The sequence below is a fragment of the Corvus brachyrhynchos genome, unplaced genomic scaffold (assembly GCF_000691975.1).
Source record: "Corvus brachyrhynchos isolate BGI_N302 unplaced genomic scaffold, ASM69197v1 scaffold220, whole genome shotgun sequence".
NCBI lineage: Eukaryota > Metazoa > Chordata > Aves > Passeriformes > Corvidae > Corvus > Corvus brachyrhynchos.
In genome coordinates, this window is record NW_008236209.1 from 4,608,730 (window position 1) to 4,634,885 (window position 26,156).

The following is a 26,156-nucleotide window of genomic DNA, read 5'->3' on the forward strand; positions in this document are numbered from 1 at the left end:
AACGTCATCCAGAGTAATTAAGGTGCCCTGGAAATAATTTGACTAAAAAAAAAAAGTGACTTTTATTTCAGATAGGATTTAGAACATGATAGTCTTTCCTTTAGAAATTGGACTCAGAAAGTTTGGAAGGCCAACCACTGAAAGAGGTATTTTTTTCAGAATAAGGTATTTCAATAAATTGTTAACTTTATGTTTAAGACTTCAGAGTCAGAGAATTGGGAGCCTGGTGAGAGCCAAGCAGCAGATGAGGTCAGAGATGGAGGTGCAGATTTTCTGCTCAAGGATCTCAGATTACGCAAGGCTTGCCCCGCTCTAGGCCAGCCTAAAGCTGCACAGTGCACCAATTTCTGCCCTGGGCTGATTAAGATGATCAGGAATTAACAGAATCCCTGATCTCCTGCCTAAACATTTACATTGCAGCTCTTGCTACAGATCTCTGAGCAAACTGCACCAAGCCTGCTTGGTCTGCTTAATCCAAAAGAAGCACCGTGCTTCCAATTGTGGAATAAACAAATACTCCCCCTAACAGGGTGATCTTGAATAAACTGGAACATCTCCCTCATTTGGTTATGGAGGGCTGCACAGGGATCTATGGAGAGAGGATCCACTGCTGTGGAATGAGTGCCTAAACCACAGAAAGGTGTGAGGAAAGTGAACTCATTACACACAGAAGAGACTTTTAAAATGTCCTACAGCATTAAATCAATCAAACCCACTGAGCAGCCTGACAGAGATATTTGTGTGACGGGTGTGCATGTTCTGAAAATGCATTTTAAAGTTCTCTCTCTGTCCTACATGGTCACACAATTTGATCCAGCACATCAGGACACGTCACCAATGTCAGTTTTGGATAAGATCTATAAAATGTGGGATCTGCTATTCAGTTATGCAGACTCCTGATCGCCATAATGGTGTAAAGTACAAAGAAAGTGCATTTATTTTTAAAGTTCATGCCACTCTGAGTCTGCTGACCACACTTGAGGAATACCTTAATTACATTTTTTCCCAAGTATCTTTTGGTTTTCTTCCTTCCCCCCCACCTTGAAGAAATTTTAATTCTTTTAACATCTGAAACCTCCCTATACTTCTCGTAGTTTTAGGTGGCTCATTCAGCAAGTCCTTGAATTTTATTCTGTGTGTAAAGAATCTAAATACCTAAACATTGACACAGCTATTTGGCTGTTTAGTGCCCATTCTCACCAAAGCTTGAAGAAAGGAAAATTTTAAGAGAAGAGAGTTCATATCTCATTCCAGTTGTAAAGTGGAGAATGATTATTCACATATCTGAACCACCAACAGTTATTTCTGCAGAGGTGATGAACCATCAGGTTCAGAAACAGGAGAGATTGATCCAAACCTGTGCTTTAATTTCTCTGGGACAATGCTTTTCCTGCTTTTCCTGTGCACCTTCGCAGCATCCCTTGGAGCTGTTCCTGACTGCTCTCCCACTCTGCTTCTAATTCACATTTTCTGCTCAGCTCTGTCTTCACCAAGAGTTTAGATCTAAAATCCCTGGAAGTGAATTAGCATTTTTAAAAAATTTCTTTGTTTCTAAACGCATTTAATGCTTTCTCATAATTTTTATGAACAAGACCTTAATATCAGAGCAGCGTGAAATAACAAAACCTTCTCATAACCGTAATAACCTTCTCATGACCATAACAACCTTCTGAGAACCATGCTGACAAAGTGGTGGGTGCATTGCACCATCCACTCAGCATTTGTCCTGTGCCAAGCTGACATCTGGGCACATTTAACAGCTTCAGTGTCAACTCCCAGGAAAACACCAGCATGGAAATAAAGCTGTGGCAGCATTTCCTTTCTGGTGGGCACAGAAGCGAGACCCAGGAGGATAGAGGGGCTTCGGGTGCTTTGTGGCTTCTTTCCACATCCCAGGGATAATTGTTTCCAATATTCTATTTCAGTATTAAGGATGGACTGATCTGCATATGGCTTCAATTACAAAACATATGCAAGCCAGACAGCCAGGGTGGCTTGACCTCTTCCATATGTGTAGGAAAATAAGCTCTGAGCAATCTGCTGACTGGGGATACTGTGGTAAACAAACAAGAGCAAAGGCTGACAGTAGATATTTCCTCCAAAACCATATTGGACTGTGATCTGCTCACTTTTAAAAATGATTAGCAATTCCTGCCTGCATGAGTCATTAACAACCTGCTGTTGTTGCTCCCCAGTGTGCACCATGCTACTGTTGTCATGTTCTGTCTCAGAAATACCTCAACTACACCCAAATTCTTCTTTACACTCCCAGCTACCAATGCAGGGAACTCCACTGGCAAGGATAAAGCATCTCAAGCCTTTGCTGTACCTTTAAGTGCACTTTATTCACCTTTCTCTGCAGCATATAAGGGAGCTGTACATGTTTAATGCACTGTTCAGTAACCACAAAATTTTATTATTTATTACTAAACCCTTGTGATCAATTAAACTTCACTATTTATTTCATAGTTTTGTGTGAGCACCAACCATCCAATCTCAGAAATCCTCATTTTCCTGTTTTTTAAGTATCTCTTGAATTTTAAGGTAGAAATGCAAGATCACAGAGAAAAAAAGATTCAGTACATAACACAAAATTAGAATTTGAATCAATGGTGAATTATTCAAAGTTCAGGGAATAAATTATAAGCTGGTCTTGGAAATAGTACATCAACACTGACCATTTCACTTGGGTCAGACGTTTAACTTAGATCCCTGCAGAAGTGGTAGTTCCATGTAAAAACCACACCAGTTCTGGAGGAATGTTGCACACATTCATAACAATTCAGAGCAGCACATAGAAATTAAATTAGTAACAAGATTCGTCTGAATGGGCATTAATGAGAGTATGAAAAAAGTTCATTTATCTATTTGGATTGTGAATTTGCTGAAGGCTGCTCAAGCAACTCAGTCAACAACAGTGACATGAATATGCATGTGTATGCTCAGATATTTGCATGCAGATGAATTTATCCCTGACAATAACTGATCACAGATAATTACTCAGGAGTTCAGGCAGCTCATAGACATTGATAATGTAACACGGTGGTATGAAAAATATCTTACTAGGAATTTATTAAAGAAATCCCTCCTGGCAAATTAGAAAAGGGATTTTTTGGTAGGGAAAATGTCCTTTTGTTGAACTTTCACTGAGCTACTCCTTGTATTTCCTTGGCACAGAGATTCTCCATGGAATAGTGCTTGCTACCTTGCATTGCATGGGACAGACCTCAAATCAGGATCCTAAAAAAAAGGGAATTATTTCTTTCTGCATGGGAAAGAAGATTTTGCAAATGAAACACACAAAGAATAAAGGCAACATAGTCCTTTCCAGTGGAAAAAAAAGATAAAGTCATAGAAAAATATTAAAAGCTAATTTTAAATGTTCGTAATATTGTTTATACCTAAATATTTGAAATACCATTTAAGTAATTGTGCAATTATTTTTCATTTAAAGACCAAGAATTAGCGGTGTGTTTCATGTGGATTGTTAGACACAACAATTTCTTTGATGGTTAAGACTTTGAACACCTCAATAAACCAAGAAAATATCTGTATATCACCAAGTTCTCAGGTTATCTTAAAGAACTTTAAATTTTCTGTTAGTGTAACAATACTTTTTCCATTTAAAGGGGAGAAGTTTATCTCTTCCTGCTCTGGTGTGTATTATTCTTCCTTTTTGTTCTAAAAATAGAATCCTCTATCCTCTATGATCTAATATTCGCCCTCCTATTTAACATAATTACCTAGGACTGGATCAATATTCCATTAGCTAGCTGCAGTCAATGGACTGCCCCTCAGTGCCTGTAGCATTCCAGCTCCAAGGATTCAGGCACAGATCTTCATCCACGCTGCTTTAGCTTCCCTCTGGAAGGGGTAACAAACTCTTCAGGCAGCAGTGGCACTAAAAAGGACGGATTTCCCACGGTCTGCATCCTCTTCATTCCCACACTCCTTTCTCCACGTGGCTCCCAGGACACCTGCACAGGCCCTGGGGCCAGGGAGAGCCCCCTCTGACTGTCACTGGCCATGGGCTGATGCCTCTCCTCCAGGATGAGGAGAATTTCCTCCCAGAATGTCACTCTGGGACCTCAGCACTGGCAGGAATCCTCGTGGACTCACAGCTCCACGGAGTTTGGCTGGGATTAGACAAAACTCTCAAAACTTAGAGGTGCTGTGGGGATAAACTGGGCAGCACAACCACAGAAAACCTCACCTACCTTGAGAATTGCTCCCATTTGGGTGGTTCTCCCACCCAGATGAGTGTGGGAATTCACACAGCTTTGGTAGAGACCTTTAATAAAGCTGCCAAGGCAGGATTATCAACCTCAGCTAGCTAATGGATTTAAATTATATATTCAGATGTTTAATGCAGTAGTGTACAATTAAGGGTTGTTAGGATGCAATAGGCCCAAACCTCTGCTAGTTTCTGACAGAAAGCACGAAGCCCTCGGTGCTCCAAGCCATGATTTTAGAAACCCAATATTTTCCTTTCATATTCCCTGCTTGAAGTCTTATTTCTGTGTTTGCAATAAAAGATCAGGGTGAAAGAGTTACCACTGGGCACTCCAGAATTTAAAATTTAAAATTACTCAGCTTAACTCTTGCACAAAAGATTGGTGTTTCAGAGGCATTTTTATGAAACCACAGCAAACTTTGCAACATCTGGATTTTTATGCTTTACTAGGAAAATTTTTGGTAGGATTTGCATGTATTTGATTAAAAGAAATGTAGAAATCCAGCAACACATTTTATCACAAGTAAGAGATGACACAGGATGCAAATGTAACAACCATCCTTCTTTCTAATTCCTTTAGTGTACAAAGAAAATGATGGAAAAGAAAATGTGAATGCTCTGCTGCACAATTTGTTCATGTGTCACTGCAAGGCTGTTCCATACACTTCACACTGAGATTCTAGAAAAGCAGTAATTCATAAAAATTAATTGGATATGTCAGTGCTAATTGTTCCACAAAGGCTGGGTGAGCATCCTTAGGAGACTACAGGGGATCTCCACGTTGCTGCAGATGAATCAAGTATCCAAATCTTGGCCAGTCTGAGGTTGGGGGCACAGGAGAGCTTACACAGAGCAATTTGGGTTAAAATTAAGGTTAAAACATTAAAGTTGGCATTCCAGCTTTCTGCTCACCACAGGTATTGGCAGACTGGATTACTGTGCAGGAAAGGATGCCTGTGAAACCCAGAGAAACCAAAGCAAAAGAAGCAATCAACAGTCCCTTAACACCACACCATGCCATGCTGGGGCAGCTGGTGTCAACAGAAACACCACGAAACGGAACAGGGTGTTGCTATAAAGGTTTGGCTTTAATCCTTGTGCAGGGAAAATTTCCATTCCTTTATCCCCAGCAGTGACTGGGATCCCACCATCAGCCTTGGAGAAACCAGACATCCAGAAGCACACAAATTAAAAACACAATCCCTGACTTCCAGCTCCAAACCTCAAGAGAAGCCAAAATGATGTCAGAAATGAGTGCTCCATTAATGTCTCCTAAACCAGGGGTAGAAGAATATACAGAAATTATAATATAATACCTTTCTATTACCCCAACACTATCTGAAGTGAATTTCAGCCCTCCCGCCCTGCCCTAAGGTGTTATATACATGTGGTTTTTAACCTCAGGTCATTACCTACCTATTCATTTGCATAAATTTCTGCTACTGCGTTGGCATAATAAGTAGCAATGCAATTTAATTGTACTTATTATGGGGTGCTGTTCTCTACCAGTGAGTGACGGGAACTTAGGGTATGAAAAGGAATGAAATGTTCAGTATCAGAATACCACCGGGCTTACCCACAGACAGAACCAACGTGAAATACAGTAATGGATTATTATGAATGGATTATTTTATAAATTTCTAAATGGAAATAAGTACATTTATTTCTCAGAAGCATGCTGGAGCTCCTGTAGGAGCCTATTCACCAGCCAAGCCTGCAATGGATTAGGATGCTCATTCTCACTGGTACTCAAACAGATGCTTTTTCAGAAGAAAATTACAAGATTTGGAACAGGTTTAACACTTCGAATAGAACATGTTTGTCCCCATTTTGTGAAAGAGAATTACTATGTGACAAGAAGAAATCTCTCAGATATGTCCAAAGACAGGAAAAACAGAAGTCTGTTTCCTCTCATTTGCCTGTTAACACTGACTTGCTCCAGAGGCAAATGATGTGCATAAATTCAAGGAGTTAACAGGAGTCGGCACAGCAAATTTGTATTTTTCCTGATTTTTTTTTTTAACATAAACAAAACCATAAGTAGAAAGAATACAGATATAGTCTGAAGTAATTTATCTGAAGCTTGATAACCCAGGATCGTTGTTTGTGGGCAAGAATTAGATGTGGTCTCCTGGATTTCAGCTGCCCTGCATTCCCCTTCAGACTGCGTGCAGGAAGCTGAAATTTGAGTAAAATGCAGCCAACTTCTTCTCTCATATTTCTACTTCATGCACCTCTTATTATGGCAAGGGATGAAATTCTCTCTGGAATACCTGAATAGGACCATTTCCAATCTGTGTCTGGCTACAGGATATACACACATCCCATAACCAGAGGGTTCTGTGCCTTCATCAGAGGTTGTGTGGCCATGGCTGCTCCACAAGAGTGACAAATTCAGAGAGGATAAAGTTCTCTAAAGAGGACAAGCCTAAGTTTCTAATGAATTTAGCACACAAACACAAATCCAAAAATCACTTTTGTTCTAAATTCCCTTTGAAACAGCTCTGTGCTTGGGTACCTCTGAATATTTTGCTTCCTAAACTTAAATACCACCACTGCTGGTGCTGCTGCAGTATCCCTAAATATTCAAAAAAATCGTGCTGTGCTAAGGAAGCCATGGAACAACTGATGTGGAATCAGTGGTCCTTGATGAGAACACTGAGAAGACATCAAGAAAAATTCCCCTTTACTTTATTCTTTGCTTAGATCAACCCCCAGAGCTGCCTTTAGTGTGGTGATTTCAGGAAGGAAGGATTTCATTTTGGTGGCTACTCGACACAAATAATGTGTAATTACATCCAAACTTTCCCAGCACACCAGCTTAGGAAGACCATGAAATTCTTACCTCTCCCCAGTAAGACAAAAGTCGTGCACACAGCTGTAAAACCCCTGTGAACAGAAGGACTTTAGGCTACTCTGATCTGTTTGTACAAACTTAATTATCTTCCTTCAGTGTCCTCATCCTAAGAGAAATCTGAAAATGCCAAAATTGCCAACAGACTTTTAAAAGAAAAAAAAAAAAACAACCAGACAATCCTTAAAATCAATTCTTTTTCCAAACTGCATAATTTGAAAGGCTAAGAAAGAATGAAGCTGCTAATTAGACTAAGCAGAAGATGATACACATGTTCTAATATGTGCAATAATTAACCAGCTCAATTCAATAGTATTAATTCAATGTTTGGGCACAGCATAATAAATAGCACTGGACTGCCAAACGCTGAACTTCTTTTCCAATTGAAATTAATAAAGCTCTCTGGATGCATACATGTTTGTGGAGACAAAAATAATGTATGTGCCAGGTTCCTCATTACACTGAGGAGATGGAATATCTCTGCATCTCTCACCAATAGGGATGGCATTCCATTCCAAAGAAATAGGATTTTTTTCCATCTACTCAAGCATCAATAGATATATATAAAATGAAGATTTTAGTCTAGAATAATTACCTTTGAATAACCCCTGAACTATGGGTGGAAAATAAGTATTTGACACATTGAACGACTTGCTAAAAATGAAACTCGATTACAAATCAGGTAAAGTAGGAAAAAATACTTCCTACTATACTCACTGAATTGACAAATCAAAAAGTGTATTAGCAAAATGAAGAATGGAAAGGATCTCGAGAGAGATCATTATAGGTGTGGCCATTAAATAGTATTAATTTAGGAAAAACTTGACTAATTTTAATTTAGAAGAAACAACATTATCAGTCATACAGAGGGAGCTATGAAAGACTTCACCTTCACCATGGTATCAAAATCACCTTCACCTTCACCATTTTATCAAAATAAATCACTGCAAACTGCTTTCCACCTGACCAACAAATTCCTATTGCTGTTGTAATTTTGTTAGGGAGGTGCCTAATAAAGAAATATGTTAGAAAAATTATAGGGAAAAAAACCTAATTTGTTTGGTAGCTGTGTCCCATACATTATTTAAAAAAAAAAAAAAAGGTAAATATAAAACCAAATTAAATTCCTGCAGTTGTTACAAACATGTTGATCACGGGTGACTTTATTGTGCCTTCTGGTGGAAAACCCACCCTGCCTGGATTGTAGCTTTGTAGAAACTGCAGACAAAGTTTCTAGTCTTTATTTCTCCTTGAAATTTTTCCACAGCATAAGGCTTTATTTCACAAGTTGAATGCCTGTGAATTAACAGTACTTTTAATTACTTGAGATACAATCTCTATTGGAGCATTCTTTTCATTTCCCATTCATTTTTCTTCCTTTCATTATCAGTCTTTCTTCCCACAAGATTGTTTATATTTTAATTCATGCAGACTTTAACAATATACTGACTCCAATACTGGCCTAATTAAATTAAATTTACTTGCAGATTTGAACAGTGACCCACGTTGACCTCAAAAATTTTCCTTTTTCTTGTTTCCAGTATATTTTACCCTCTATCAAAAAGTTATTTTTCCCAGACCTTGCTACTGCATCAGATTCAGCCTCTGTGCAACAAGTCCTCCAATAGATATCAAAATAAATATTTCAACTTTAATAGTTACAGTCCAAATCCAAGTGTCCCATGATTTTTAGTCCCTAAATGTTATTTAGGTCACTTCAAATAAATAATTGCAGCGCAGTTTCTGACCAACCTAGCAAGAAAGGACTTTGATGTTCCAGGTTGGGTTTTTTCCCCACAGCCATCATTCCCAATTTTCTTCATAATTAAAGCACAACTCAAAAATGTCTTTCCAGAATGGTCAAAGAACTGAAGCTGAAAGTAAAGCTCACCTGTGACTTTGCATTTCACAGCACATGAATTCATCCCTCAGCAACCCCAAGACACTGCCTGTACTTTCCTTCCTGCACAGAAAGTTCCTCTCACCTTTTGCACTCTGAATTTACCCTTTCATAAATGAGGTTATTTTAGCATTTGAAATTATTTAACTTACAGGTAAAATACATCCACTTCTGTATCACCACATTGCATGGGTGTATTGAATCCTCTTATTATTCCCTATTCACATTTCTTATATTTCTTTCTCTCCTACTCCAAGTCATCTTCTTCCAGCGTGCAATCTTTCCTAGCCAGGATTCTCATTTGCATTGCCTAGCTGAAGAGAGCTCTGAATTCAGCTTGCTTTCAGAAGAAAAGGGGATATAAAAGCCATGTCAAGGGCTGATGCTTGATAGCAAACTGTCCCTGCCTTTAATAACTTGCATTTGGAATCTGGCTAATAGGTGGTTTGGGAATGGGAATAAAAAACTCAGGAGTTTCCTCCCTTGTTTTCAGTTTCTTCTTGCCCTTAGAACCTTCTTTACAGGTCAGCATTAGTTCTGGGGGGCTGTCCAGTGTTGGCACCCCTGGAACAGCAGCCAAGGCACCACTCTTGGTGTTACCCACCAGAACCCCACTCACCATCCCACAAAAGCCAGATCCTTGGGAAAGGCACATTCCAGCGTGTCCCAAGGGCTGGAGCTCAGGCAGTCAAATTTCCCCGGGTTTCCTGGAGCAGCAGAGCTGTTCTGCAGATAAACCCCTGCCCAAGGTGACTTCCTGATCACCTCTGAGCCTGAGTTTCCTGGGGGATTTCTACAGGCACTGGAGCTGCCCCTGCTCTCAGTGTTACACAACCCACCCCTCTGGGATGGAGCGCAGAGCCTGCTAATGCTGCCTGGGAGAAATAGGTCATGGAACTTGGGCACTGCCAATTGCCAACCAGAAATCAATCCAGAAATCCATGCATGGAAAAAAATCAATGCTCATTGACATGGCCAGGGAGGGCTGACAGGCGGAGCAAAAGCAGGGCTGTGGATGTGGATATGGACAGGAGCAGAGCTATCCCAGATCCAGATCCATCCTGGGTGCTCGGGCCTGGGAACACACACCAGGATGAACAGAGGGAGGGCCAGAGGTACCAGCAAACTCCTGCTGGTACCTCCCCTCCACGGGTGGGATTTTAAGACCAGACTGTTGGAATTGGTTCTTCCGGTCTCCTTTTTCCATAAAAAAAGTTGAAAATATTTATATTTATGAATCTACAAACATAGCTTGTGCTCTGCACCCTGTCCACAGTTCCCAGCACACACAGAGTCCATTCAAATATTTTACCTGCCTATAAACTGTATTATATTTGCTTACAATGCAATTCAGGGAATCAGGGACAAAATTATGTGTTCCTTAAGACATTCTAATTTCAACAATTCCCTATATGTTAGCTCCTAGTTGGTGGCGTTAAAAAAATACAGATACTCTGTAGCCCCTTCAAAAATTACATTTAAAACAAGATGCTTCCTCAGTTTTTTTTAGACTAGCTGGTCTAAACATCCATATCAGTGAGCAATTCCCAGTCACAATTTTTGCTGGTCACTTGGCCAGCAGTCAGATGTCAGTGCAATAATCTATTAAATTTTCAAGAGTTAGCACAGAACAAGAATACAATTGTGATATTTTAGAAATGTATTTCAGCTAATAAAGGCAGCATCAGATCTCCTCTCATTCAATTATTGCCATTATTTAAAATAATTAAAGTGAGGTTCTTAATAATACTTTTTGATTACATGGATCCAAATCCTAATAAATTAGTAGAGATTTAAAATAGATATTATACTCAATCTGGTAAAACTTTCATGTGGTCCTGAAAGAATTGAAGAAGATGATGTACACAGAGCCAAGGAGAAATGTCAGAAGCAGGAGAACACCCCCAAGAGCAGAGCTGCAGGCAGCGGACTCGCCCAGCAGAAAGCACATGGAATAGGCAGGGAGAGAAACATTTAGAAGCAGGAAAAAAAAAGAAAAAGGCCTTTTAGAGCCAGAGTGAGAAAGGAAGGATAAGGGCTGAAAGGCAGGAGGCAAAATAAATGATACCAGGAGCTGGAAAATCCCCATCCTGCTTCAAAAGACAAAGTAAGGTCGTGAGACAGCACAGCGAGAGCTGCACTATTGACCAGCAGCAAGAGGTACATTTTCTGTGCTTAGAAAAGAAAAAAATCACAATAAAGGAGTCAGCAGGGTCCTCCTCAGGGACACACTTCATTAAAGGGAGATGTTTTTCCAGAGGAAGCTTCTCGGGGCTGCTGTTCCCGAGGAGTGTCTGGGCAGGGCCTGCTCTGCTCGCTGGGTGACACAATGTGACACTGGAGGCTCTGCGGGCTCCTTTTGTGTGGAACACGAAGTTTGCAAGGAAAAACTCTGGAGTTTGGGTTCAGAGGTTTCCAAAAGGCACTGGTTGTTGGGTTCTGCAGCACACACCTGTCCCTAGAGCATTTCCCTGCTCTGACAAAGAAGTTATTTCATTTGGAGAGGCTTGAGATCTGCCCCTCCTGGCAGATCTCAAGCCCCTCCAGATGAAAGCCACACTGAGTGCGTTTTGACATTCGAGGTAGAGGCAAGAAGAAGACGAATAATCAAGAAGATGAAAGATCAAGTGCATTATACCTCGCTTGTTTTCTATCTTACTTCTGAGCGCCAGTTTCCCTCTCGGAAACAATTTATCTTCATCAAAATCCCACAGGATAACCCAGTTATGCAAAAGCAGAACTCCTGATCAAGAAGTAAAATACTGTGACTGTGATGTGTAATTTTACTACTTCACTTTTCAGTATTTTCAATATTCTTTCACCTGTTCACCTACACAACCAAAAGTAAGTTAATTTTTCTTTAGCATTAACTTAATACATCTCATTTTATTAGCTGGTAGGAATAAAATAGCAGAGGAAAAAAGAACTTTTTGATATCAAATATGTTGTTAATAGGTTAACTGAATTAATAACCTAATAATTAATAATAGGAAAAAACTGTTCTTCCAAATGGTTGTTAAAAAACCCCAAACCCTACTTTTAGTCGACACACATGTCTGCAGTTTAGATAAAGTCAATTTTACCACTCCAGTCTCATCTCAAAGCTCATTTTAAACAATCTTCCAGTCTAATTAGCTTTACCTTCTGGCTGTGTAGTACCATCCTTTTGAATGCTGGCATGGTTAAACCGCTCAGGTCTACTTGGTTCAGTGCAGTGTGGCAAATGTCAGTGAAATACGAGGGCATATGGCACATAATTACAGAACCATATGGATGCCAGGAATGATAGTCAACAGCATTTGAATGCAGGACCAAGAAAGTCAGAGGAAAAGCAATCAAAGACCATCATACATAATCATTAAATGGATAAATATAGTTTCTGTGCAGCTGAGAGAAGCCACGACATGTCTGGCCTTTATTGAAGCAAAGCCACAGTGGCTGTTTGAGTGTGTGGCTGCAGAGGAAACTCTACATTATTTTTAGTTTGGTTTGTAAATTTATAAATGCAGCTGATCAAGATGAGTGATGCAAGGAATCACTTACCAATGCACAGAGCAGATCAACTGCTTCCAGGATCAGCTCCTGGTGGCCGATGCGAGTCACTCCCAGCTCCTCCAGCTCCTGGTGAGTGATGTGCAGCAGCTGCTCCCCATTGATCTTCTCTCTCTCGAAGTTTTTGATGTATTGTTGAAGGCAATCATCAAGGCCTGGTTAGAAAAGCCAACAACACAGATTCAGAGAGCGGAGAGAAAACCAATCAAACACTTGTGTAGTTCACAAATACAGAAATTTCTTGGAAATGCAAGTGTACTTCCTTGCTTGGAGCTATTATGGAAAACGTGCAGTGAAAATTATAATTTAACTTACATAATACAGCACATGCTGCTGAAGAGAAAAGTTGATATTACTGATGTTATTTTCAACGTTCTTAAATGTTTCAGTCGTAATTCTAAACCTTCATGGAGACGAGGGAAGGACAAAGCAGCACAGAGAGTGACATTATAGAAAAACTTTTTCTCATGATGTCACAAAGACCTAAATATAAGTTTATCTTATGATTAGGAACAAATTCTTCCTGTAACTCTTCCAGGACTCTTCAAGGTCATAGAGTTTGGCTGTCCCTGATCAGGAAGAGTTTTCAGGCTCAGTAACCACCCACATTCACTCCGCAACTCCCACTGCCAATTCTCACCCCAGATTACCCAGTTTTCTGAATCCATACAACACAAAAATGCTTTTGTTATAACACCTCCAACTAAGAATACAATTTTACCCACGCACAAAGAATTGTTCCATGTTACCCTGAAACTTGATAGGGTGAGAATAACAGATTACTTTGTTTCTCAGACCAGAGAAGAAACTGATTAATGATATTGAAAGACTTTTCCTTCCTCCAAATCTGTTTCTGAACCACACATGCCTTGAATTTCCAGCCAGAACAATGAGTTGAACACAAGAATCTACTACTGAAAGCTACATGAGGTCCCTCAGAGTTCCCTCAAAGCCTGCCAGATTCAAAAGAAACCTGACATGCACATGATTTTCTAGAGATCCACAAAATTCACCTTCGGTAACTTCATCTACCAAGTAAAGTAAAACACTGATTCTCAGTTTTTTGTCCTGCAGTGATGCAAGTAAATCCAAGATCCATAAAACTACAGAGATCCAGAAGCCACAGAAATAATGAATTTGGGCATTTAAGAGCTTTGAAATATAATTTCTGTACACAGCTCTTATCAAACACACATCAAGTTTCCAGAGCCTCTGAGAAAAAGAGTTCTGACACCTTGTATTGGGTGTGCTGGGTGTCACCACTTTACATCCCAATTAACAGAGTTCAGCTGGGACAAAAGGACTGGGATGACACAAGAATGGAATGAAATAAATCAACATTTGCCCTCAGTGTGTAAATACAAGGGGACAGGTTGCTGTTTCATTTAATTAACTCCTCTTTCAACACAATCCAATTATTTACTCTGTAAACTGATAGTCCTAAGTTATGCTACAGATAAAGCTCATTTACCAAGTGCCCAGCTTTATATTCGCTTATACCTATGGCCCATACAAAGCTAGTATAGTGATAAAAATGTCATGTTTTATGATGTAATTCAAAAGTATGAGGTAGTTTGGGGGATTTTTAAAGCTCAAATCAGCAGTCTATAACTAATACTTAAAGCTTTTCTCTATTCTAGAGTGGTCTGCAAATAGGAAACTATCTCTCTGCATCTGTTCATTATTTTTAATGATCCTGTGAATGATTTTACATAAGTATAGTTCAGTTCAATTGGCTGAGAACTGGTCACTGCAAATTCTCTGTTTATTAGTTAACAGTTTTAACCCTGAGCTGTTGCACATTTCTGTTCCTGCTTGCTCAAGAACAATTCTTAAAACTATTTTAGAGCAAAAATTGCAAACCCCACACATCCCAGATTTGCTTTTAGTGGACATTGCCCCAAAACTCAGAAAAAAGTCCCAAAAACTGCCACTAGATATTAAATTATTTTCAAGAAAATTAATTTAAAAATTCAGAATCAGTGGCCGCAACAAGCATTTATAGTATTAAGAGAGATTTAGGAAAACCTAACTGAACCTGCCACACTGTGAGAAGTGTGCAGTCAGATGTATTAAACCTGCCTTTGTGCCAGGGAGAATGTATGACAGCAGAGCAAAATATCAAATTTCTATTATTTGTGCTGCTCTGTAATAGCTCCCCAGGGCACCTTTAGAAGGCGTTTACTTACTGGTGCAAGCAGTGTGGCAGTTGACAAGAGAATATAGAAATATATCATTAAAGGGCCAGGCTGTCTCACAGAATGACAGCACTTAATAAATACACACCAAAAAAAGAGAGATTGGCCCATTGCTCTCTGCTTTTCTGTCTCTCCGGGGGCCAGGTACTCAAATGTGAGACCTTCCAAAGCAGGAACTCAGCATCAGGAGCCTCTTCTTTATTGTCAGGGCTCCAATTGCTTTCAGCACGAGAACATCCAAGACGAAATTAGAAAGGGTGCAGAACGAGCTCACGTTGGCTCACCCAAACCAAATGAAATATTTATTTCCTCAAGCCACTCAGGCCTCATTAGTGCTCTTGATGCATTTTCCCCCAGTATCATTTCTGTTTACAGGTAAGTGTTAAAGTGCTTCAGATTTATAACCACAAAGAAGGAAGGGCCCTTAGCTCTGCTTAGACATAGGTAAATAAAATTAACCCACTATTCCCAAGATACGCAATATCAGTGCCAGGCAAGAAACACAGAAATTTGCAGTTCTCTTGCTGCACATTCTTACTTTATTTGTGCACATTTTGTAACTAACCAACACCTCCTTCAGAGCGAAATAAAATGATTCAGGAGAAAGTGTTCAAACATCTATGCTTTGCTTTAAAGCCAAGGCTTAACACCCATGATGAGAAAATTATGGCTGGGAGTTGAAGAATTTTTATTTCTCCAACCCAGCTGGGCTCAAGGAGTTAACTCACTTTAACAAAAAATCAATGAAGGTTGAAGACATTTACTAATCTTTCAGTGTTATTTGAGAGGACAATCGAAGAAAAAAGGAGTTATCCATCAGCCCAAGTGCTGACTGAGTCAGCTGGGAAGCAGCTCTGGCTGAACATTGCATTAGGAGCTGTATAAACCCTTGTGCAGAGGGAAATCAGGGGAAACATCCCATAAACCACATCCACCTGAAAACTCTGACATTTTCCTGGTGTATGGTTGGACTCCATGGTCTCAGAGGTCTTTTCCAACTTAAATATTCTTTGGTTCCATATTATCTCTTTCCATTTTTAAGTTTTAAAAAAAAATCATATTGAATCCACATGAACTAGGAAAGCTTTATCTCCATATTCAAAGAGCAGAGGGAAAGGAGGCAGTTCTGATATGTTGACTGCAAACTGTGATTTTGCAAATAGAACATCTGAAGTCAAAGTCAAGGAAACATGAAAAAAAGGAGGTAGAAAATAGAAAAATTGTTAGGGAGAGAGGGCAGGAAAAGAAGAGCCAGTCAGCTTGAAAATGTTTATTTTTAGAAACATATAATTAAGAAAATAAGCGTAATTGAAACAGAAAGACAAAGCAAAAATCTGAACAATATGTCTAAATCAGATTTAGGTTTTAACTCAGAGCAAACTTTACAAAGGAGATGCCAAATATTGTGGGCAATAAGGTTCACTGAGAATAAAATGAATCTTCCCATCAGTGTCAACAAATGGCAGGTTTGGATTCCATTAAAAAGAACAGACATTGTTGCCATGTTATGCAAACATCTGTCCCTTCCTCTCTGCCATTAGACAGAGATATTGAAAATATTACCATTATTGCGAAAATAACTGTAAAATAAATGGACAGCCCAAGCTGTTGCCCTTTATGCAGGAATGATGCAGACAGGGCAGCCCTCACAGGAGAGCTGCAGGGGCAATAACTCTGTTAAGTAGGATCCACCCCAGAAGGAATTCCTAAATTTAAAAGTCTGTAATTTTCAATTTTTCACAAATCTCTCCATAACTCACGTGTACTTATTCGCTTCTCCTTTTTCACGTATTTTAAAGGATTTTTGCTACTTATTGAAAACGACACTGGTTTTGTAACCTCTCCTAAAAAATTCCTGCCCAAATGATGGGCTTGTTGGTGATCCACGATAATTGCCAGGGGAGAATCCATGGCAGCTGGCCGGAGCTGCAAACCCTGGCTGTGAGAAGGAGGGGTCACGGGCAGGGCAGGGCAGGTCCCTGCCAGCTCTGCCTGGCACAGGCACAGCGGCTCCCACAGGGGGTCTGCTGACAGATGAGGGGAGGCAAAACCAGCCCCTCCTTTAGGAAAATGCAGCGTTGCTTTTAGGGTGAAAAAGAAGGAAACCAGCTCGGTGGGAATGCACTGAGCACTCCTGGCTTCGGCACTGCTGCAAGAGGGGTGAGAGCCCTCTGGTAAAGTCTCTCTGGTTGGGGGTCTGACAAAGTATTCTCCCACAGGGGGTCTGCTGACAGATGAGGGGAGGCAAAACCAGCCCCTCCTTTAGGAAAATGCAGCGTTGCTTTTAGGGTGAAAAAGAAGGAAACCAGCTCGGTGGGAATGCACTGAGCACTCCTGGCTTCGGCACTGCTGCAAGAGGGGTGAGAGCCCTCTGGTAAAGTCTCTCTGGTTGGGGGTCTGACAAAGTATTCAACGTTTTTCCGAATTAAAACCATATTTAGAAACTAAAAGCACACAGCACAATACTAAACTCCCAGTTGCACAAAGGCCTACACACAGTAAAGAATCTGAGGTAGAAGTGTCAGTGGGACCTGGATCCCAAGGGCAAAACCTGAAAGTCAAGGGGATGATCTGTTTGTTCAGAAGAATTACACTTTGGCCTGCCAAGACAAATTAATTACCTATTAATGTGCCTCATTTGACTAATAAAAGGTGAACAACAACCCTATCTCTGATGCTGCAGAACGGTGACTTGTGAAAAATCAACATATCAAAGTGAAACAGGGACAAATATCAACTTTCAAATGTTGTTTTCTGCTGTTTCTGGACTCACAAGTCCAGAAAATCAGCTCTTCACTCATAGGAAATATAAAATCTCTCACTACTGTGCTGGAAATTCTCTGATTAATTGGGGAAGGCAGCATGAACTTCTGCTCCTGTCACAACCTTCAGTTTATATATGCAAATCTGCTTAAATATATCCAGCATTTAACAGCATCCACAGGCTCAGTCCAAGTGAAATTTTTACAGAAAGCAAAAAAAAAAGTTGGGTTTGGGGGTTTTTTTGAAAAAACAAGGGATATTTTCCATATATAATTTTTACAGAAAGCAAAAAAAAAGTTGGATTTGGGTTTTTTTTTGAAAAAACAAGGGATATTTTCCATATAAAGCAATATTTAGCAGCTAGCTAGAAAGATCTGGAAGGAATTGACTGGTTGGCTGACAGAGACTGAGGGAGAGAATTCATGTCTTTTCCTAAATGCAATTTTATCAAATACATGCAACAATTCAGCCGTGTTCTTGATCAAAACCCCTTTGATTTATCACCCTGGGCTCAGGCACAGTGGAGCCTTTCCAATTCTTATGTAACTTGTAACAAGGAAAATCATCAGGTGGGTATTTTTGCCAGTGACGTTAAAAAGCTTTTTAAGAATTGTTCAGTCCAAATAAAGAAGAGGCATAATCCTCGGGGCCATGTTCACACTAAGCTCACTCCCAAATACCAGATATTTGTTCTTAAGCTCTTCAGGAGAAAAAATCAAAACTATTTAGGGCGTCAAGAGAAAGGGATCTTCATACCACCACAATCCAGAAAGAGACAGAGGGAACATGCCTGAAAACACTCTAAAACACCAAGCTTGGAATATTTCAGACCTAAACTTTCCTAAACTTCAGAGTCTATTTAAAAACTAAAGATTGCAACATTTTGCATCTTTAAGCCTACGTGTCACACACCTGACCTACAAAAATAGAGTAGCTAGATTACCAGAATTTCACAAAAAACTACATTTAAATGGCAAGATACAACAGAAATTCACAAACACAAAAAAGGAAAACATTCCAATTATTCTGAAAAAAAAGAATCCCTCAAATCTGGCTATATCTGACCTTTGAATGCTTGACTGTGCAAGTAGAATGTGTTTAAATGTTGCTTCCCGGCTGAGTTTCCTCTGCGTCACTCCGATATTCACAGGGATACAGATGGATGTTTTAGATGCAAATACAGGCAGACTTGTGCTGCTTGAATTTACAGATCCTCATCTGCATGAACAGGAACTGGGGCGGGATGAGCACTCTGAATTAATGTTTCCCAGGCACCAACTGACACCAAAAATGTTGGCTTCCATTCCAGGCTGCAGAGTGGGTGGAACTACACTGGGCATAAACTCTTCCACTGGTGTCAGGCCACTGCTCAGGGCTGCACAGTCCATGAGGTGCTTCCCTTGCTCCATCCTTCTCCCCTGAGAGCGCCAGGATCCACAGGAGCACCGGGATCTGCCCCGTCCAAGCCCTCTGCAGACACTCTCAGCTCCAGGATCCAGCTGGGCTCTCGACAGCTGGAGCACTTCTGCATTTCTAGCTCTTCATTCCAAGGGCTCCCTGTTCCTCATCCTCCCCATCCTCATCCTGCAGCTGTCCCTGGCTCAACAGTGCCAGCCACAAGAACTCTCTTGCCCACTTAGCACAAAATTCTGGGGATTTTTCCGCTAAAAAACCCCCTGTATATCTTCACCTCTCTTCATTCCTTGCCAGCTTCCATTTCCCCACATCCCATTTTTCCCCTTCCATGCTGCCTCTGTCCTTTTATTTTCTATGTGTGAAAAGTAAGAGCTTGTCAGCTCTGTCTCCTCTGTAACCAGCAGGGAAGCAGCTTTGGGAGAGCACGAGCTGGAAACTTCCAACCTCGCTCCTCTTCCCTCCCCAGAACAGGTCAGAGCTCCACTCACCGTTCCCACTCATGAAGGGACAAACTTCTCAGGGAATATAAAAATCCACAGCAAGTTCCTAAGCACCCTTTTTTTGCTCCCCTCTGAAGTGTCCTCCTCCAAATCAGGACAAACATCACTGTCCCCCCCTCACCACAGTGCACATCTGAGACACAGACCAGCCTCCCAAATTCTGTCCCGTCAGCAAAACCAGTGGCAATGCGACTTCATCACTGTGACTTTATTATTTTATTGGTAGCATGGCTAAAGCAAGGGGCTTTCCCATAATCTCACTGTCTATAAGTCCAAGATAGACTTAGCAGCAATTTTCCAAGATGACTGTATGATCAAGACAAAAGCTGTGCTCAAATTATTAATATTTTAAGAGTTCACAGCAGCTGAGAAGGTTCAGTAAGGGGATGTGTCAAGCAATATTAATAGCAAATGAACAAACTGCTGAACTAATAAAATTTGATTTAATGATATGCCGTCACCCTTAAATTGACATTCATATATATGAAGTAAATGACTTAATATAGTTCTGCCTTCATTACCTATGAGTGAATAATAGGAAGTGAAGCCATTCTAACTTTGTCCTCAACATTTGACAGCTGTCGCTGAGCTGTGGGATTACCATGGAAGTAATAAACAGCATTTCCAGGAAGCTTGCTGGAACTAGACCTGACCATAAAGAGCTTTCTGGAAGAGAGCTGTCACACAGAGAGTGGATCACATTTTCAGGCCCAAGTGCATGCTCCTTGCTGCCACATTTCCCAACAATTTAACCTCGAGATATGTCACTGATGCTGTTACTGACAAACTTCCCATAAAAGTGACAAAACCCAAAAGCGTCTTCATTAGCTCTGTGTGCTAATGAAAATTTACTTCTTTCATCAGCCTCATTAATTTTCTCCTTGATGAAGATATAACAACAGCCCCCACTCACTCCTGAGGCAGCATGGCTGAGGGATGACCTGGAAGTGCCCACAAGCCTCTAAAGCCTCCCTGTTCAGACCTCCCATGTAATTGATGAAATGATTCCACATTCCAGAGTGACTGAGCTGAGAACACTGGGACCCTGAATTTGTTACACTTATTTTAAAAGAGAAATGCTTTGGCCCAGTGCGAGGCAAGTCCTTCTATTTCCTGCACTGGACTATGTAAATATTGCTTTATTTTTTTGAGACAGAGTTTGGTGGGAGCCTGCCCTGACAGAAGTGCTGGTTCCAGCACACACACCCTGGAATACATATCAAAAGTTTAAAAAAATTTTACAACCAACTAAAAGGACAATACACAATATTTTTGGCCCTGTGAATCTCTCTAGAGGAATCTTCATGATTTATTCTCAAACCAAAAAGCAGAACCAGCACAATTAAATTCCTAAATCTCTGTGTGCAATCACAAAAGAGCAAAGATCTCTGTCAGAACAATTCTTGTGATAACAAATGTCTCTGGGATCAGTAAAAACACTGAGAAGAAATAACATCCACCTTTTATACATGAGGGATTGTGCTGCTTAGAAGTGGAGAATTGATGTGGTCAGGGTTCACTTTCCTCCTTTTTCCAGTTAAGTGCCAAAGGTTGTGTTCTCCTTTGCCTGGGTTGGAGGGTAGGGGCAGAGGAGACTTTTCCAGTTCTCTGCTTCCAAGACTTCCATTAACTTGCTGCTAAAGATGACAGGGAAAAAACCTCTCACTGTAACAAAACCAAAGAAAACCCCCCAAAAAAACACCAGGAAAAAGGAACGATTCTTAGGTAGAAAGAAAGCACTAGGGAATCAGTATTTCCTTCACTAGAGCCTGAGCACATTGAGGTGAGTTTATTTCAGACCTCTGCAGTTTCCATTTTAGAAAAGTTAACAAGTCTAATAAGGAAGGAGCAGCATTAACCATGTCTCATCTACAAGGACTGATCTTAAAAGTGCATGAACAAATAAATATAACTGAAAGCTCCTTTCTCCAGCTTCTGCAGATTTATCCACCTTGTACTCTGCACAGGAAAATCTTAATCACAGTTTGACCTTCAAAAAACTACTTTGGTATCACACAGAATCAAACAAAACCCTCACGCCAAGGAAGTTCCTGTACAAGTACTACAGGGATATGCCCCATTTGTCCCTGTCTTAAAAGTGAAGGAAAAAAATTACTGAAGAGTGAGATAACGAGCCTGTCTGAGCTAATCAATAGAGAGGAAGTAACTTGTCAGACAAAATTCATGTAACAGCAAGACAGACATTTAAAGTTCTGTGAAACGAGTCCTGCCCTAAAAGTATCTCTGATCACTTTGCAACAGGGCTGCACGTTAAATTCAGTTCATCATCATATCAAACCCCATCCAGGCACAGTGTCACAGGTGCCTCAGAACAGTGACTTCCCAGCCAGAATATGTCCAAAGGAACTGAAATTTTCTGAGCCACGTCTAAAGCTGCAGAATGTTCTCAATCAACCAAGCTCGTGTGGGACAGGCAGAATCCCTGGATCGCGTCCTCCCCCCACAAGTGCTAATGCTTGCAAAGCCGAGGGGGATAAAGAGCTGACAGAGGAGAATCAAACAAAAAGTGCTACAGATGTTTCAGTGCCAAAATACATTAATTCTTGTTTCGACTTCACTGACGTATTTTACTAAAAATCCCAGATATCAAAAGAACAGCCAAATCCAGTGTAGGCGTTTGGAGTGAAAAGCCTAAACAAATCAGATTTCTGCTCAACCCAATTTCTTCAGCAGCTTCGAGTCCATGACCTAATTCATGAGTCAGAGTTTAGACACCTGCAAGATGCAAATTCCCAAAGCAGAAGGTGGCCTTGGCAATTCCTCACACAGTTCTTCACAGAGACGCCAAAAATCAGACTGCTGCAAGAAATAAAGGAAAGGGGGAGCATTTGATCTTTTCTCAGGGATATTCAGAAGCTCTGGTGATGGCTTCTCTTGGCAGCTACTCAGCAAAGGCTGTGGATCAGTCGATCTGGGGTTTCACCCACATCTCTCCCGTTCCTTTTTTTTCCAAGGAAACCTGAGGATGCCATGCACAGCACCATAGCTCGTTTATGTGGTCCTGTTGACTCCATAAATCTGGATGATCTTAGATGAGGCTCTTTCCTTAAGCAGTTTGGGGGAATTAGCTCCAGCAATCAGTGGGGAGCTCAGTTAAAAGTCAGGTCACTAGCAGGAATTGTCAATTAAGGCAATTTCCAAACTAGGAATCCATATTTTTATCAATACAAATTATATGAAACTAGCAATGGGAAGAAACCATAATAGAAAGACACATCAGTCTGTAAATCCTTCTGAAGAAACTTTTCCCTTTCCTTACATTTCCCCGTTTTTATTCCATGTTTCTGTTCCATGATGATACTGACAAATTTATTACGGTTGTTATTGAACAAAATGAGAGCTAGAAATTTTTATTCACTACCACTTTTCATGCAGTGCCAGATTAAGATAGATTAAGTCTCTGGCTTCAACTACCTGATGAAAAATATTACTACATCTTAAATCACTATTATTTTGTGTTTTAATTCTGAATTCTAAATGTTTTGCTATTTGATCTGAACTTAGTTTATCCGAGATTAAATAGTTCTGTGAAGTAACATGAAACAAGGAAGAATCTTATCACATCTAAAGAACTATATAGCCTAAAGTCCATGAATAGAATTTGATTACAACTCAATGTATAAGAGAAATCCATCCAGCAAAGCAATAATCCAGTAGAAAAAAAAGTAAAATCAAATGATTACAAAATATTCCAAAGCCATAGGATGCCACTCGCTCGTACTTTTGAAATAAGACTTTTTAAAATGCCTAAGATGATTAAATGTTTGACATGGCAGTGTGCAAAAAAGGAACATAGGGCAGGCCTAGTGCTTGAATTTCAATCTCTCTGACAAGGAAGCAGCAGGCTGGAAGAACTGCAGAGCTCCCAACTACCATTCCTAGTTATTTTTATGCTCTGCACAGGAAAATAGTTAAAGCTTTTCTTTCGAGCCATCAGACAAGGAATAAGAGATACCAGCAGTAACATGTCTAACAGTCTAAGTGCTGTCCATAAACTCTCTAAACAGAGCTGCTGGTGAAAACCTAAATGTAATAACTCTAAAAAATACTCTATTGAGCAGGATAAATTAATTCTGTGTCAGCAAAAGTAGCACAGTATGAAATAACGTTTCTGGGGACATTCCCCGTGGCTTCTCTTGCACTTCCCTCACAGCCATTCCCAGTAAAGCCTCAAAAAAGGAAATTCTCCTCTGGTTTATTTTTCATGTAAGCCAGAGAACAGAACATGAAGGACAGGAGAGGTGAGTTGGCTCCTTAATCTCACTGAGCAAGTGGTTTGCTCTAAGAGGATCGAGCCAAGTATAACACAGAAACAATGAGTTACTGGGAAAAGTGAGTATACAAAGAAAGAACTGTATAAAAGAGCTGTGATGAGAAAAAAGCAGGAAAATTCAGACTGAGATAGCCCAGAAATGTCAGAAGAGTGAAGTAAATGTGACTTTCATATTTATGGAACATTTTTTCTTTAAATCGTTCCGTGATTAGCTTTTTCTAAGTTGCCATTTTCCTGAACTTTTAGAAATATCACACAAAACAAAGACAACCTCATCCTAAGAAATTGAGATATTATTAATTTCTCCATTGAAATGCATTGTGCCACCTATTGCTGCAATTTTTTCTTCCTGGAACACTACTTGGTAAATTAAAATGTAAATCTGGCCGCTTCAATCACTCTCAGCACATACAGCAAAAGCCCAGTGCATACAGGATCCAAGAGGTTTTCAATCCAACACTTAAATATTAGGAAAAGCAAAAAAAAAACTTGGAAGAAAAACCTTGAAAAGTTCTTCTGTGAGGGTTATAACACCTGTAGTTCATAAAGGAAGTGGTGCCATTTATAACCAAGGGTTCCATCCCACAGCCCCTGACCCAGGGCTCAGGAGCGGAGGGGCTGCACCCGGAGCAGCTCTGGATGAGCTGGGCTCCTCCCGAGGGCTCTCTGCACTGACCCGGGGTGGATCCCACCAAAAGAGCAGCAAAGAGCAGAGGTACCCAGGGTGCTGATCCCACAGACACAGCACAATTCCAGCTGCTCCGCTGCTGAGAGGATTTTGGGAACGCCGCAGCTCACGCTCCCACCTGACCATGGGACCCCTGAGCTCAGAGGATTGGGCAGGGGAAGGTGGCACTTCCAGCCTGGCTCCCGCCCCGGGCAGGGATGGCTTCATGGCATAAGAGGAGTTCACTCCTGGCTCCAGCTTCTGCTGGAATCGTGTGGTTTTCCAGGTGGCAGCACCGCGGCTCAGGGCGGATCTGGGAGCCAAACATCCCACCCCACACACAACCCCAACCCCAACCCCAACCCCAGCTCCAGGCATTCCCAGCCTCAGCCAGAAACACAAAACCAGCACAGGGAAAGAATTATGGAAATGGATTCACTCATGTGAAATCATCTCAGGTTGCATTAATCCCATTGCACAGCCTTAATTGGTATCTCTTAAAAATTAAAGGTTAAGTGCATTATTTCCCTGAAGTGAGCACAAGCTATTGATTACCTTCAATCTGAAAATGAATTCAGTTATTTTATATATTTTACATATATTAAGATTCTTCCTTTTAAAAGCTTCAAGGAGTTCTTTTTTAGATAAGACATCTCTACCATCATATCCCTCCCTAGCTCACGGCCTCTGTAATTAAGAATTTAAAGGACTTCAGAGACAAAAGGGTGTCAATTAGATCTCAAACCCAGCAGATGTTTAAGACTGAATTTGCATTTTTCCTTTACTATCCTCTTGTCAATACCAAGTCACATTCTCAAATGTAGTTTAAATAACTTGATAATGTAGATGAATTGACAATACTATTCACAGAGTTTCTTTTCCCTAAAAATATATCAGTGGGACTGCAGAAATTCAAATTATGACCTTTAACAAGCATCTAACCATGTTGTTTGCTCCCTGCAAGCAATTTTCAACTTCTAACTTAAAAGAAAAAAAAAAATCAGGCGTCTGCAAAAATGCTAAAAGTCATTTACAAAACTTGAATGTCCTTGACTTACTTTAGTCTTTTTCAGGGACAGAATGAAAAATTAGTATTTCCTCTAGAGGGCTTCAGGATCTGTATTATTTCCCAAGTCAGAGTTCTATTGCACTGAGTGGCTGCACTAGTGAGGGTCAGAGAGGCTCCTTGCTGTTCTGATTGCTCCTGCTTTGGGGAAAAATCCTCACAATTAGTGAAGTGCACAGGTCAGACCCCGACAGTCCTACCATGATTTGTGTCCTCACTTCCCAGTGCCACTGTGGGAATCTAGAACTGATGGCTATGTGATTATTTTAACTAGAAATGCTGAAGTTAATCAATTTGCACTGTTTTCTTGCAGTTTTGCTCTTTATGAGAACAAGTACTTTCTTTAAAGATTACCTTAGTTTCATACAAAAATGAATTTAAAACTTAACAAAGCTGTCTAAAGCAATGCATATATGAAAACTCAATCATCAAATAAACTACTTTATTATTATTATCTTATTATTTTTTTCAATCTTTCTCTAAGACTGTATAGTGATAATCCTGCTAACCAAGTTTCTGATGCAGAATTTATATACGAATATAAAATTCAACTGCAGTTCAGGACTTCAAACCTAATCACTTTATTATCTCCTTGTTTCCCTGTCTACCACCAGAAACCCTAGGCTTGATCAGCCAAGATATTCTGCTCTACATTCTGTCATTTTCCTCTGTTTTTGTGCAAAACTTGTACTTTCTGTGTCAACCTCACTCC

At 40.3% G+C, this 26,156-nt stretch overlaps 1 protein-coding gene across 3 annotated transcripts in view; it reads right to left on the reverse strand.

The window, feature by feature from the left end:
- Window positions 1–26,156, reverse strand: part of LOC103623158 (connector enhancer of kinase suppressor of ras 2) — a 175,396-nt gene that overhangs the window by 99,593 nt on the left and 49,647 nt on the right. For all 3 annotated transcript variants that reach the window (XM_017742525.1, XM_017742531.1, XM_017742535.1), the window contains exon 3: window positions 12,532–12,695. In XM_017742525.1, coding sequence (XP_017598014.1) covers window positions 12,532–12,695 — 164 coding nt within the window. The remainder of the gene's footprint in view (window positions 1–12,531; window positions 12,696–26,156) is intronic.